Genomic DNA, 16,682 nt, shown 5'->3' with positions numbered 1-16,682 from the left:
GAATACAAACTATATGCTGATGTTGTAAATAGTACAGGCTATAAACAGTAAGCAACATCTAAAATGATCCTCACTAATAACAAATAATGAATTATAATGTATAGCCTAATAAATCTATACAGTGCGACTACAAGATGACTGCCGGCTGCTATCCAGTCCAGTACACAAGACACACTGGTCTCTGTGAGCTCGTACATCATCTCCAGGTAGAACAACTACTGTAAAACACTTGCGGATATTTTAGTCTTATGTCCTTGGATGTCCACACTTCCAAGGATTTGATTTGAAGGTTGTTGTGTGTTGTCATTCATTATACACAATATACACATTATACACGACATTATGGAAGGGTGGTAGTGATTGGCATGTCTGGGTCCTGCTGTACTGTGAGTTATAATTTTCAGTGTGTTTCTATTAATACACCTGCAACATCTACACCGTATCCCATTCTGCCTGTGCATCCTAAAACTGCCTTTCCCCTGCTGTTATCGCTTGACAAAACAGAAACTGGACCATCTGATTTCAATACTATCGCTTGATCATCATCCAATGGTGATAAGTATCAAATGTATATAGTGACCATCTCAATGAAGACACCTACCAGAAGAGGCCTCCAGTCTCTCCAGTCTGCTAATGAGCCAGTCCAGTGAACCGGAAAACTGAGCACAGTTCTTCCTGTTACCTCTGATCAGTGCAGCTGGGAGGAGACAGAAAAGGACAGACATGACTCAAGAGGTGTTGCTATTATGTGATAATGGTAACCCACAATCCTGCACACACATTTCTGTCCTCTGATTGCAACATTTTCTATTTTGACCTAATCTCTTTAAATAATATGAATAGCAATTTAATTTAATTCAATTTAATTACTTTCTGTAGAGCTCTTCATAAAATTCTACCAAAGATAATGAAATTTGTTGTAATTATATAATCCATCATGTTAATGCCATGCATGTGTGTGTATACCCAGTAGTTGGTAGAGGGAGTTGAGGATGGAGCTCCAGGCCTCTCCTGCCTCCCTTCCTACTGCTTCAGCAAAATGAGCTGCACTGCTGTAGACGTGAAGACGATCAATACACTCCAATACGAGGCTGATCATTCCCTACAAACATAGAAGTCATTGGTTTTAGTGGTTTATTCAGCTGGATTCACATCAGTATAATCAAATGAAGTGGACAAGAGAGAGACAGTGCATAGCAGGAGGCTTTAATTGTTAACACTGTGAAGACCCAGCTTCAGATAAAGGACAGATTCCTACTTGTCACATCCGCAGCTTTAAATACTTTAACAAGGCCACCCTTAAGGCAGATTTATAGCATTGGCTCTGAGCAGAGCCTAAGTACGTTCAAAGCACTGCAGTTTTTGTCACTTCCGTGTTGGCTTCATTTTTCAGGCTCTGAGTTTGCCGCTTGTTCAAAACACACCTAAAACACACTTTAAAAATGGCTTTGTAGCTACAATTTCAAACACAGGTACACTAGGGTGACCATATTTTGATTTCCAAAAAAGAGGACACTCGGCCGGCCACGACATGGCCTACTTAAATGATACTCGCAGTTTACTCAAAGATGCCTTATAATTTTAACATATTTAAAATTTATATGTATGGATAGAAAATTCAGTTATATTAGAAAATAATATCTCTCAAAGACAGAAATTCAGATAGGCCCCTATAGGGGACACATACACACACTAGAGTGTGGTGATCCGAGCCCGACAGTACCCGATGGGTCGGCCAGGGTTGGTCAAAAATGTAGCTATAAATTGTATTCAGGCTCGGGTCGGATTCGGTCAGCTTTCAGTGAAAATGTAGTGTAAAAATAAATAAAATCCTATTGTCTGTCCTGTTTATTGCTTGGGCACTGTTATTTACAGGACAACACCTGAACATAACACACACAGACACACATTGGCTGTTTGTTTCTACCGCTCCCCTCTCTGGAAGTCTCGGACCTCCAGCCGCCCGCCTCCGCCTTGATTAAACACTGAAAATAAAGTAAAAGAGGGAGACAGGTTTTTCCTATTTTATCTTATTTTGTTATATTTCTCCCTCTCGTCTCGCTGGAAGCGTCGGACCTCCCGCTCCCGTCTCAAACACGGAGGTCTCCCTCTCCGCTGAGCACGCCCAGCCTGTTAAATAGCCTGTAACCGTAACAACTGTGTGACACAAACTCAGTGCTTTGGTCATTAAATAATGTTGGGCTCGGGTCGGGTTCGGACAGAAATATGTGGCCCGTGCCGCACTCTAACACACACACACAAACACACGGAAAACCGGACATTATCATCAGTTTATAAAAACCCCCCGGATGGGACGTGAAAAGTGGACATGTCCGGGCAAAAGAGGACGTTTGGTCAGCCTAAGGTACACGAATCGGCTCCTAACTCAGAGGATTCACAGACACACTGACAAAATACTCGTCTTTTTCTGGATACATTTTCCCCACAAATACCATATGCTAATGTTATTAGTAGAAGGCTATGGCATTTTACATTGCATAAATTGGCCTCATGGCTCGCGGAGTTCTCCTTTAACCGTTAGTGAGGTACTGTTAAGTTAACACACATTAAACATGGCCTAATAGTGACAATTTCAATTCCAAGTACATAAATTGGCCTTAAATAACTCGCAGGATTCACAGACAAAGCACTTGTCTTTTGCTGGACACATTTTACTCACAAATACAACATGCTAATGTTATTAGCACAAGCCTATGGCATTTGACATTGTATAAATTAGCCAAGCCACTAACGGACTTTTTCACTACTCACAAGGTTCACCGACAAAATAACTGTTATACTGAACACGTTTTCCAAACAAATATAACATGCTAACATTATTAGTACAAGCCTATAGCATTTTATATTGTATATATTAGCCTAGCACCTAGCAGAGATATCCTCTACTCATATGAAGCCAGGATAAATCAATCACACACAAGACTTAAAACGCTATTTTGTGGAGGCCTTATCATCTTCACATTTTATTGTTTCTTATCTGTGAAATAAAAGTAAATAAAAACTTCATTTCCACTGAGGGGAATGGTTTCAGCTTACAAAAATAGACAGGATGTCTGTGTTGACGTGACTTGTAGTCATATTTCTGGGGAGGTGCAAGTCAGGCTACAGTGAAGGGTCACAGGATTCATCAACAAAACAATTGTCTTAATAATCTTTTTTTTTTTTTTTTTTTCTTTTCAAATTTGCTTTAAAAAATCACTAAATAAAAAACTCACTGGTGACGGACTTATAAATAAACTGATTACACAGCACTGTGAAGGAAGAGTTAAACGGCAAAGACCTTAAAATTAAAAACTGAGACATACAAGACATTTTTCTCAGTTTTGGTTGTGTGATAAATGTTTATTTTTATCTATACTGTTAAAAATTACTATATCTGAACTATACTGTACATGAAGATGGTGAAAATGGTGATAAAGAGATACCAGGGAACAAATCATATGGCTTAGAGGTAGCATGCGCACAGGAGATAAATTGATGCAGGAGTGAAATATAACTGGTGAGTGTGATGAAATATAATCATAGGTTAACAGCCATCATATATGACTTTCCCTTAAATTGCCACAAGGGACTTCTGTCGGCATTATAGAAACAAAATGAGTGGAACAGACATCAATCATACAACAGGATGGTCAGAGTAGCGGCCATTTCTATGTGAGTCGTTGCCATTGCAGCTATTGTTATTGCAACCAATGTAGCAGCAATGTAACCTCCAATTAAACAAACCAACTAAGGGCAAGTCACAAACTCACTGAGGTGGTTTTACAGTAATGACCAACTGAGCAGCCGAGTAGTGTGAAGCCTGAAGAGGCGTCTTTTGTGCACTTTCTCTGTTGCCTTGCTGTTTGAGAGGAATTGAGGATTGATGGGTTTAATTACTTCATATTTTATTGGTAACTGATCAAACCCTATTCCATAAATGAAATCATCAGCTTATTGTATACTTTAGGCAGAGAGTAAATAGAGTTGTCAGCCTAATGAGTGTGACATACTTAATGGCCCCACTGATGTGTGTTGTCACCATGACAACAAATCACAATTGCCATTTTCTGTTGAACTAATTTAGGTATGTGACCACAGCAAACAGTTAAATGTCATCTCTATCCATTCTATTTCTATGGTTGGCATAATCCTTTCATTTTAGCTTTTCTTTTTTAAATCTACCTTAGAAATTCATTTGTAAAATTATAAAACAGATTCTACTGCCACTTCATGACCTTGTTAAACAAGAGGCGAACACACACACACACACACACACACACATACACACACACACACACACACACACACAGACTCTCCCTACCTCTTCCTGAAAGAGGTTCTGCCGGTTCTTCAGAGCTCTGAGTCGGTTCTGCTTGTCTTCATGTTCCAGGTGATCTCCAGGTGGTTGGAAATAGCCAATCAGATCCTGCAGACTCAGACTGACTGAATCTATTGGTAGATCTAAGGTGGAGCTCTTCCCTTTTTTCCTTAGTGTGTCCAGACCCCTGGAGCATACAGAGCAGAGGACGCCGTCACAAACTGGCTCAGTGAATGTGACCAGTAAGGAGTTCACACAAAAGATTGAGTTAAAACAAACAGAACTTGTGTCAGGTGTGCTGTGTAGGTGTTGAAGGTGCAAAACCAAAAGGCAAGGATGCAGGGTGGACATCTGATGTAGGAAGGGAGAGAGCAAATTAACAACTGGGGCAGCTTTTATAGCATGGGAAGGCCCAGGTGAGCTTAATCAAGGCAGTGACCCTCCCATGTCAGCCAACTGCCTGATGAGGTTAGCCAGGACATCCTCCAAGACAGTTGGAGGGGTGTATGGGGGGGTCAGAATGACAATCAATGGTCACTGCTGCTATAATACTGGTGTCTACTACCTGATTATGTTGACTGAGACCTAAAATTTTAGTGCATTAGGATTTTTTATTCCTTTGTTGAAAGCTAATTTATATGCAAATGTTTAGCCAGTCAGTGTAATGAGTAGTTGGAAAAAAATAACATATTTTATTTCTGCAGTGTGTTTTTGCTCAGAACGACTGTGAGGATGTCGGCTCTCACTGTGTTCAGACTGAGTTTGCAGTTGGAGCTGATTGTTTATGCACACCTCCCTGCTGCTCTGCTTTGGTTTGATGTATGGATGTGATGATTACCCCGTCCACACTATTGTGCCAGACTTAATGTTTAAGATAAAGTTACATCAATTTAAATGGCTTATATAGGCCAAAAGACAGGAGTGAATTTTCTAAAAATAAACAAATAAATAAATAAAATTTAAAAAAAAATCAGCGCACTGCTGGTCCCAGCTGTGTTTCTCTTATATTTTCAGGATTCTTCCTCAGAAGGCCCTGCTCCTCACGTAACAGAAGACACACACAAACACCTACAGTCAGGTCCATAATTATTTGGACAATGATACAGTTGTCGTCATTTTGGCTCTGTACACCACCACAATGGGGTTTAAATGAAACAATGAATACCTGCTTAAAGTGCAGACTCTCAGCTTTCATTTAAGGCTTTTTTCAAAAATGTAGTATGAACCGTGTAGGAATGACAACCATTTCTTCACACAGTCCCCCAGCTTTAAGGGCTCATAAGTATTTGGACAAACTAACATAATCATCAATTAAACAGTCAGTTTTAGTACTTGGTTGCAAATCCTTTACAGTCAATGACTGCCTGAAGTGTTGGACACATAGGCATCACCAGATGCTGGGTTTCTTCCCTGGTGATGCTCTGCCAGCCCTTTACTGTAGCCGTCTGCACTTCCTGCTTGTGTTTTGGGTGTTTTGCCCTCAGTTTTGGCTTCAGCAAGAGAAACGCATGCTCAATTGGATTCAGGTCAGATGATATGACTTGGCCATTGCAGAACATTCCACTTCTTTGCCTTAAAAATGTCTTTGGTTGCTTTTGCAGTATGCTTCAGGTCATTGTCCAACTGCACTGTGAAGCATCGTCCAATGAGTTTTTGAAGCATTTGGTTGAATCTGAGCAGATAATGTAGCCCCAAACACTTCAGCTTTCTGAATGAAAGCTGAGAGTCTGCACTTTAAGCAGGTATTCATTGTTTCATTTAAAACCCATTGTGGTGGTGTACAGAGCCAAAATGATGACAACTGTATCATTGTCCAAATAATTATGGACCTGACTGTATCTGTGAGAGAGTTTTAGACATCTTGATGCTCTAACATGTTGGCTTAACCCTGTTCATTTATCATTTAGCATAGCATTTCCTATTCTCTCACAAAATAAATTACAGCAGTGACTACATGTGTGCTCACTCCTCAGACTCTCATTGACATGTCAGAACATCGGTTCACTGGAGATATCTTCAATTGGGACATTCTGCATGTTCTTTTTAATAAAATAACTACTTCTGTTGTCTTTAAAGAGGAGAATCTTTTTGTGACATTTTTTATATGTAGCGTTTATGAGAGGAGAGATTTATCTCTCTGTTTGCAGTGTGATGTAATACATGAAAGAAGTTGTTTTCAGACAAATGTTTCACAGCTGCAGTGGTATCTGGGCACATTTGACACTCATGTCGCAATTGACCTTTAGCTAAACCCCATCCCTTTGTGATGGTGCTTCAAGCTGTCGGAGTAAGCGTGGAGCCCACACTGTAACTAACTGCTCTCCCTGAAGAAATATTATCATATTTTGGAATAATGAAAAAGCAGTTCCAGAGAGAAGCAGACAGAGGGGTCTACAAAGTGCGCTTGAAGGAAATACCCAGGATGTCAAACTAACTCAGCAGCAACAACAGGTTAAAAAGACAAAGATAGTTAGAAGCTAAAGCCGAACTACAGGCTACAGATCACAGTGTAAATGCGACCCACCACATCACGGCTGATCGCCACAGAAAACAATGAATATAAAGGGAAACTTCGCTAATATTCAACCAGCTGTGTGGCATTGCTGTGTGTGCAAATGAACCATGTTTAACTTCACCCCCATGCCACTGCCAGCACCCTGACCTCTGCCCCTGGATGGGCAGGGAGACACAACGATAAACAATGATCATCTGAGCACAATGGGATGACACAAAGCTGGCTGAATATCAGCAGAGTTTTCCTGCTTCCTTTTACTGGTTCCTGTACAGCAGTATCATAATTATTAAAAGGCAAAAGCAGCATGTTTATACATTCCGAGGGTTCGATTTTGGTTTTGGAACAAGAGAGTAACGTATATCTTTTTCCAGCCTCTCCAGGTAACGAGAATCATTAATACACAACGTGCCCCAGGCACAACATTTAGCTCCGAATCCACAAAAACAGCCTGAAAATGAAAGAAAACTGAAACAATTGGAATATAGTCAATGCAGCACAGCTGTGTTGTTGTTGGACCCCGGTCTGAGCCAACCTGATGCTACATTATGATTGGCCAGTTTGCATTTGGGGGTAGGACTTAGCAAAGGGTCAGTTAACAGAATGGTACTGCACAGGGGCTGAAATGAGTTACATTTATTTGAATGGGCTTCGTGAGTTGGAACTGCAACATCAGAACTCAACAATAAGGATTGCCCAGTTGCCCAAGACAAGTAAAATGCCACAAGGGGCTAGTATATCTAGCAACTCCCGATCAGGCATGTGGTAAAAAAGAATTAAATAGATAATTTTTTCAGGAGCTGATGAAGCTCTGGAGTGAGCCATCTCGTGTCCTTCTCATTTCTGTTGAGAGATATATGTGTGCAGTACCTATAAGGCACTGGTAAGACATTGGCAGCAGGTAAAAAATAGTTTATGAGCTGAAGTGCAAGCGAGCATTCTAGTGATCCTGGAAACAGGACTGTAGTTGAGTGGCATTGCAGGATATAGGCAAACCTCCAATTATAGTACGCAGTGTGCCGCAAGTTTGAGAGCAAGATGGATAAAATGGGGTTGTTATTCATGATACTTACCTTTAATCTTTGTGGTTATTTGATAACTGCTAATAAATAAAACAATTTGTATAGGGGCAAGAAACAATTGACTTTGGGCAAGTAGATTTCTGATCCTTTTGCTGGACCGAGAAAGTGAAAGAAAAAAACATTAACACTGAACCCTGAACATGCTTCTTCCTAAGTCTGCAATATCTCACTGTGTGCAGCGATATGTTTGCTGCACACAGTGAGAGCAGCTGCTGAGACTTCAAACAGGACTACAGTGGCTTGTTGCTTTACATAAAAAAGGCACCCAGCAAACAAGCTGCGGGATCCTGCCACAGTTTCACTGAAGGAGCCAGTTCCAGTTCTCTCCTCAAATTAAAAGACACTAAAGCAGAATGCAGCAAGCGTGCTGCTTCTCATATACTGTGGTACATTAAGTGCAGGATATTTGCTTTCAATTAGGTTACTATCAGTGTCTTGCCTCATGTTCACTCCAGAGCAGCCTACATTTCCCCTGAGCTTCATTTTCACTACCATTTAAGGGAAATTAAAAAAGGGTTGTTTCTACACAGGTACAGTCACAATATGTTGTCACAAGATCACAGAGTGAACAGAACTTCTCTAGCATGCAAGGGGAATTGCAGCAGGCTTGTTATATAGTTTAAGTGCACACAGGTGGAGCTGGCTGGTTGTGTTAGTGCAGTGGTTCCCAACTGGTTCAACCACACGGTCCAGATTTCTCCTCTGTCATTAGTTCAAGGTACACACAGTTTAATACATTCAGCATCATACTTGAGTTTGGCCATGTCATAGAGCTACTTTGCTGTCTCTGGCAAGAAGCTGTCCAATATTCACTCACTCTACAGCATGAAACAGAGCTTCAAAATGAAAGCTCTGTCCCCTAAATGCCCGAATTGGCATGTAAGTGGGTCCCATATATTTCAAGCTGACTTCAGTCATCAAGAATCATGATGTTCCTGTTGAATTTCTCACAGCTGTTTGGATTCATGAACCCTCATGAGTAAAGCCCTTTTCACGAGTGCATCACAATTTGCTGGGATAAATCCCTGTCACTTTTAACTTTTCAGATTCTTACTGTATGCTGCTGCTGGGGTTTAATCCAACCTGATCCACACTGCAGCCTCCTCTGCTACTGTCTTATTCCCGTCCTTTGCTATGGTATCTCTTATCTTATTTATGCCATGTGTGTGTGCATATCTAGGTGTGTGTGTGTGTGTGTGTGTCTGTGTGTCTGTGTGTGTCTGTGTCTGTGTCTGTGTGTCTGTGTGTGTCTGTGTCTGTGTGTCTGTGTCTGTCTGTGTGGTAACCCACCTGATAAAGAGGTTGAACAGAAACACAGTACTGCGGATGACTCTGGCAGTGCGACTCTCTTCATGTTGTGACCGAGACAGTGTCAGCCCATCGTCCATGTGACCCTCATGGTGCATGATGGCCTGAAATAAGAATAAAAGATTTTGAAAAACACTGACCCCTACTTTTAATATCATGCTGAACGTCGTCAGAATAAAGCAAATTAACTGAATAGCTGATTCTTAACTAATAAACTGTTGAAATGTTACAAATACACAATAAACTATCTGTACTATTTTAAAGTGTTAACAAAATGGTTTCTTGCAAGACTATTATGTCAAACCTGAGCTGTGTCAGGATAAATCAATAAGTGGGGCAACATCAGAGAGAGTAATCCAGGACCCCTGTTGTTGGAAATCAAAGAAGCTGCAATTGTGTGTCAGTTTACCAAAATATCAAAATTTGAATTTACAGTCATACCGGCTGTTTTCTAATTGTGCTTTCACTTTTCTTTCTTGTGATAAGACCGACTTTATTTTGCAACAAGAGAAAAAAATTATTAAAGCATTAAAGGATAAATCTTGTCATCAGCTTTGGAATTAATAAAATTGTATATTTAACAGAAGTGGAATGATTCACTGTTAGCTCAAGTCCATCTCCCTCCCTTGCCTTCCTGACATTAGCTCCATTCAGACATTCAGACCTACTTCTTTGTCACTAGTGACATTTTTTTACCACATAGAGAAGATCTTATAAAACCACGCAAAGCTTCACTGACTTCTTTAAAGCATGGACGCAGGCACCTCTCGATTTTACTCTGATGTTAATAAAGGGTCATATGACAGCGTAATGCATTCACTTAAGATAAAAAATTTCTCTCTTTCTGAATTAATGAGAAAATAATAAAAAATTTCACAAAAAAACATCAATTCAACAAATGAATGAATGAAACCTTTACTGCCCTGCACTGAGATTTGCTTTGCACACATGAGCATAAAGAGTACCCAAACACACATTAACAACAACCACACATAACATAAAAACATGCAAAAAGCACAATAAAACATTATAAAAAGCATCATCACTGGAAATTTGACAAATGACATTAAGTTAAAGAAGTGCCAGCTCCTGACCTGTGATCAGTGCTTGTAAGCAGCTGAATGCTACAAGGAATAAATGATGTGATATCTCTTTTAGTCCACATCCTGGCCTTGCTATACTTGTATCCTGAAGGTACAGTAAGGGTGCATACTCACACCAAAGAGGGGGCAGCGGATCTGCTATGATCTCATGTGTTAGATTAATTGTGAATTCACAAAGTTAATGTCTTTTTAATATCTTTTTTTTAATAATTAACTCGTTTTTTTCATAATTCTGGCATAATAATCATGTTCATTTAGCAAGATTTCTCATGTGTATGGATTACACTTCTGTAGGGTCATAAATTCTAGTGGTAACTTCATAATCTGCTGCCACATCTTGTTGCTGCATCTTGGTTACTCCTTGGTATCAGTATGGACTGTAGTCACAAGAAAAGAGAGGCAGATGATAAAACCTTCTAAAAAATGCAGTATGCTTTAATGCAGCGGTGTACCTTTCTCTGCACTCCTCCCATGCGTGCACACTTGGCATCAACAGTCTGGTACGTAAGCCACAGGCAGGTGTCAACATGTTGGATGTAACATACAGAGTCTCCATACTTAATGTCAGGAACACCCATGCCATCCACCTCCTTCTTCACCCCAGGGTCCAACTTTTCCTGAAGGGGAGAAAAAACAGAATACTGTAATCAATACTGGATAAAAGTTACATGACAGACACAGCAGTGCCTTAATGGATCATTTCATGATTTAAGATTCTAGTTAGTTTAAAGCAGGGCCATGCGTTTCTAGTTTATGCCACCATGGCAAACAACTGTGTGCAGAATTCCGGGATTTAAAGATTCAGCTTCAGAGGTTTTACATGTTATACTGACTCATCACTAATATCCCTAAAAATGTATTTATGAATTTACAATACTGGTTAATACAAGTCAAATGGTAAATAGAGACTGTGAACACTGTGTCCATATCTGGATTCGTTTGACAGCATCATATCTTTATCAGCATAAACACTGGTAAATTTTTTTAAATGTATTTTTATGGTTTTTATATTTCTTTCTCTTTACTGTGCTTTATGTGTTTTACCATAAATTTAAACTAAACTCACCACAATATTTCACTTCCATTTAAATACTAAAGTCTGAAACAATTTTCTTGATTGTGGCACGATTGGTCGATAATCAATTTGTGGATCAACAGAAAATTAATCAGAATTGATTAAATGCAAAAGCATTTGAGTTGTTAATGGACAACAATCAGGATAAAGGATTACGGTGAGACAAAATAAGTGTAGTGCTTTCTGACAGGCACATTATCTTGTCAACGTATATAAAACCTGGAATCAAATCAGGGTTTGAATGGTGAGAGATAGTGGAGCATTTGATATTATACGACCCTTCTCTGTTTCAGCCGTAAATACTTGATGCTTGCATGAGAGTAAAGATAAGAAAAAGAAAAAAATATGCCACATGATGACATTACCACCAGCGCCCGACTCAAATACAATGCAGACCCCAGCTCCCTAAACACCTTAAGGACATCTCCGACAACCACCTATCAGTAACAAGGACCCCGCTGAGTCCCTATGCAGGCCCTGCACAGCACACCACAACCATCATCACTGCCAAAAAAAGCAGAGCACCACACTGCAATGCAGCCGCCGTGGCAATAAGCCCCAGCTTCCAGATGCAATATCTACACTCCTCCCGACAGGAGCAAGCTACACCACACCACCAGCGACCAAACACATCAAAGCTGCCTCTTATCAAGACACATCCATTGCCAATAAATACAATAAAGACATGAGGGGAAAATGCACACCAACTCCAGCGAGGCGCCAGCCGACAGGCAGACACAAACAAAAGGGAAAGCCACACGCACACAACGCCGATGAAGCACGAAGCACTATATTGCACAAACTAACTTGGGCCATTTTAACTTTGTTTTAACCTGTTTTGTCTTTTATGTTCTTCATTGTTTTACTGTAATTGCTCTGTTTCATCATTTTAGTATATTTTATTATTTCACTCTGCTGTTTTCACTCCGTATAGCACTTCATAATAATGAAAAGTATTCAGTAATAAAAGGGTGCTGTAAATAAAGATTTTATTAAAGTTATTCCTACTGTATCTACTGAAAGTGTGTGAACACAGAGCACTCTATCTACGGAGAGCAGACAGACAGTTATAGAAAGCAGTTATAAGTACATTAAGGCCATACCACAATCTCCAGTCATTAGATTACAGAGAGAACCATGATGTGGATGTTGTGATGCTCTACAGCCTTTAACACAAGATGATGTTTGGTTTTACTTGTTGACCCTCTGAAATATGCCCTTCCATTAGCTTCCGAAGCCATAATACATCATAGACTTTATAGACAGTGTTGTGGATGTTGTTGACTCTGTACCTTGGAGGACCTGAAGCAAAAGGCTGTCGACTTGACATCAGCTTTTTCTTTGTCCATCAGCAACAGGGACTTGTCTTCTATTAGACTCAGATACTTCCCTGTGGTCACATGTCTCAGTCTGAAAGGCTGACCCCAGCGGATATGACTCCCACTCCACCTGGACACACAAACAGTCAGAGGCAGAAATGCTTAAAGTACAAATAAACATGAAGAACCCTAAATAAAAACATATACCTGCAAAAACCAGCAAACTAGGCAGGGTTAAAAGTTAACCATGAATGAAGTTCCTTTAAAGCTGCACTTGTAAATATTTTTACAAACCATACATCAAATGACTATGTGTAATATGAAAGTTGTTACTCATAGGAACAAACCCATCAACTCTGTAGTTTCCTTCAGCTCCACACAAGGCTGGATTATCAGCTGGGCAAACCAGGAACCTTCCCCAGAGCCTCAGACCCTCAGAGAATGTAAATGGTCCTGGTTGATCATGTGGCAGTTGCAGTATTGTTAAAGGATAAGTTCTGTTCTTTTCAACATGGACTCCAGGTGTATGACAACATTATGGAAAGGATCCCTACAGAGACAGACCTTTTTGTTAAAGAGTAAGATCCTTTTTGTTTAACCAGGACCAGCCCTGAAATCACCATCACCAAACCCACTAGAGTCCATTTGAATAAATAGTAATTTTAGCATGTATAGAGCCAGCATATTTTCACATCCAACTGGTTGGTGATTTTTGGAACAATGGAAAGATGAAACAAGAGTTTCAACAACAGTTTTTGTGAGGGTTTGTGTGTGTGTGTGTGTGTGTGTGTGTGTGTGTGTGTGTGTCTGTCTGTCTGTCTGTCTGTCTGTCTGTCTGTCTGTCTGTCGAGTCGACTTTGAATAAAGTGTGTTTTACGATGATTAAATTACTGTTTATTTCAAAGGAGTCTGGGGTTGTACAAAAAAGGATCTTACTCTCTGACAAAAAGGCCTATCTCTGTAGGGATCCTTTCCATAATGTTGTCAGACACGAAGAATATTGATCTCAGTCCGTCAGTGGCAAAACCAAACACTCTTAGTGGATGTATATTGACAGTGCGAACATGCCCTGAGTGGTTACATTGGAACCTGTTTTGCTGCTACTGGCTGCAGCCCTGTCACTTAATTCTGGACCCACTTCAAAAATTGCTGATCCAGTTAGTCACTTGGGTACAAAAACATGGGAAAATAGGGTCAATGTTGAAAAAAATAACAAATTTACACTTTAAGCAATATGCACCACCAAAGCACAAAATAAACTGAAATGATAATGGCTTATAGATGGGCCCTGTGTCATAATGCACCTTTCTTATTTCAGTTTATATGTCTATAAATACATTTCTGTTTAATTAAATTGCTACAATCTAGTGAACCTGCAGGGTAGTATCACAGAATAGAAGTTCTGGTTGGTAAATTATTGTTCTTGATGGGTCATTAATGGCAACAAGAACACATACACAATGCACAGCTCATTTACTGTATCCCCCAGAGGCTCCTATCAGGTTCTGGTAATGACTCTACAGAGTGCTTTAGTGTCTTTCAGTTCATTGTTTTGATTTTACAGCCTAGAAACTGTGCTCTGATCCAGCCTGTTCCCAGTAGGCAGCTGTTAATCAGCAGAAAGAGTTAGCAAATAAAACCAGCTGGTAAACATAGTGGAGCAAATGTGTCTCTTCACCATGCTATGCTACATGAATGCTTCATCATCATATGTTACCTTCTCAAGCTTAAGTTGAAATAAATTGAGAACCTGAGTGAGGACAGGTCTGTCTCCTATTGAAAATGTGTGGCGCATTATGAAGTGCAAAATATGACAACAGCACCCGTTCTGTTGAGCAACTGAAGTATATCAAGCAAGAATGGGTAAAAAATGTCACCATCAAAACTTCAACAATTAGTGTCCTCAGTCCCCAAACACTTACTGAGTGTCTTAAAAAGAGAAGGTGATGTAACACAGTGGTAAACATGCCCCTGTCCCAACTTTTTGGAAACATGTTGCAGGCATTAAATTCAGACTAAGCATATCAGTTTGAACATTAAGTCTCATCTTTGGACTGTGTTCAATTGAATATAGGTCAAGAAAGATTTGCAAATCATTACATTCTGTTTTTATTTATGTTTTACACAGTGTCACAACTTTTCTGAAATCAAAGTTGTACAAAAGCTTATCATCACTCTAGACTGACCTTCACTGGTTAAAATATGGCAACCATTTAGTCAACTTGGGCAACCAAGGAGCTGCTGCCTGGTTTCCAACCATGTCTTAAACTCAGGTCCTGATTCTGCTGTTACTTAGCAACTACTGAAGCCATTTAAAGGTTGTTGACGTGCACAATGTGAGTAAAAGTTGTCATATTTTTAACAAGCGCTCTACCGTTCTGCATTCACAGTACAGTGAGGGCTACCAAACAATGCTGAACTCTTTACACTGTCAGGAATCACCAGCAGTGGCTTCAAGCAGCTTGACAGCAGACAAAAGAATAACAGCACTAACATAAAGTCACATTAAAACGACTGTGTATATTGCATATGTGTGGCGATTAGACTGTGTGGAGGTGCATGTCTGCTGGTGTATACATGCAAATCCATGTTTCCTGTATGCGTATGTTGTACTTACACAACCCGCAGTGTCTCCAATCTCCACAGGGACCTGGCATGACTGGATACTGCTCCCCCCTCATAGTGCACTGTCCTGGGGGGATAATGACACAATCACACTTTCATACAATTTTGTACTCTCTCCACTCATACCATTGTGCATCCTATAACTCACTTCTCCCACTGCAACTCCAGATGATTATGTATGTCTGAATATGCTACTACATGGATGACTCAGTACCAAAGCTCAGCAGACAGTCAGTCAGGGGAACACAGTCATTCTCATCGGCATTGTTAAACAACATGGCTGTCCCCTTTGGGAACATCTTAAAACTATAATTATTAATAGTCCTCCTTGTCTCAGTCACAGCAGAGAGCTCAGTCTGTAATGAGAGTTTCTACTTTCTCTCCCTGCAGGCTCTGGGAATTTCCTTTACAAAAGAGCTGAATACTGTGTGTCTAATGGTCTAAACTCCAGGGTGAAGGCAAGCCAAACTTCAACAGAGGAAAAGGCAGAATGCAAAACCGTAGAGGTAACTTTGACATTCATTTGAAACTGTAAGATCCTGAGAAACTAACATTTCAATTCGAAATGCTGAAATATTCTGTATGGCTATCTGTTTGTTAAAACTTTACTGAAACTGATATCCTACATCATCAGACCTTTTAAGTGAGCTGCTCTAAAATAAGACTACATAAAAATGAGTTACATGAAGACGCTGCATGACAGGTCTATAACGTCTGTGCTTCTATGCTGCGCTCCAGTCAAAGTCAGAGGTTGGGATTTCTCATTTGAAATTTACAACTCTTGACCTTCAACCATTCCTGGCGCACGAGGCCAAATGTAAACAAAAAACATGATTCATCAAATTTGGAATATTGTCATATTTTCAATAACAGTGGGATATTAATGTGCATGTAAAGAGAGTCAGTGTCATACTTCTGGTTCCCTCATGCAAACACTGTTAGCTGCTGCAGCTCCCTCCACCAGCCCAACCTCCTCCTGTTGTGTTGAAGTTTTTGGCATTGTGAAGTTGCTATGATCTAATGTTTATGTCAGTTCCATATTTATGGAAAAATCAGTGTTTTCTCAGTTGTATTTGGAAGAGCTTGATGCATTGTTTAGATTCTGTATATTTTGACAACCCCATCTCCTACGTCACAGCCAGTATGGACAGGTGGTACTATCATAGCACAGTCACAGATGTTCAACTTTATAGAGGCAGGTAGCCCAAACAGAGCCAGACTAAACAGTACAGTACATTTCAATCATGATCTGCTGGGAGAAGCATATGTGGCCTTACTGCACATAATTTTCTTTTAAACTTCTACTTGCAAAATCATGAGTATGTCGTTTTTTTCTT

General features: G+C 40.0%; 1 protein-coding gene across 1 annotated transcript in view; it reads right to left on the bottom strand.

Annotated features, from left to right (window-relative positions):
• Window positions 1-16,682, bottom strand: part of ryr2a (ryanodine receptor 2a (cardiac)) — a 254,922-nt gene that overhangs the window by 137,692 nt on the left and 100,548 nt on the right. Inside the window, exons 9-15 of the mRNA XM_049562736.1 lie at window positions 15,338-15,412; window positions 12,694-12,850; window positions 10,779-10,943; window positions 9,206-9,327; window positions 4,325-4,508; window positions 967-1,102; window positions 602-697 (exon numbers count right to left, since the gene is read on the bottom strand). Coding sequence (XP_049418693.1) covers window positions 602-697; window positions 967-1,102; window positions 4,325-4,508; window positions 9,206-9,327; window positions 10,779-10,943; window positions 12,694-12,850; window positions 15,338-15,412 — 935 coding nt within the window. The remainder of the gene's footprint in view (window positions 1-601; window positions 698-966; window positions 1,103-4,324; window positions 4,509-9,205; window positions 9,328-10,778; window positions 10,944-12,693; window positions 12,851-15,337; window positions 15,413-16,682) is intronic.

This window comes from Epinephelus fuscoguttatus, linkage group LG20 (genome assembly GCF_011397635.1).
Source record: "Epinephelus fuscoguttatus linkage group LG20, E.fuscoguttatus.final_Chr_v1".
NCBI lineage: Eukaryota > Metazoa > Chordata > Actinopteri > Perciformes > Serranidae > Epinephelus > Epinephelus fuscoguttatus.
The sequence above is the reverse complement of the archived record's forward strand: the minus strand, read 5'-3'. Positions and strand labels throughout refer to the sequence as shown.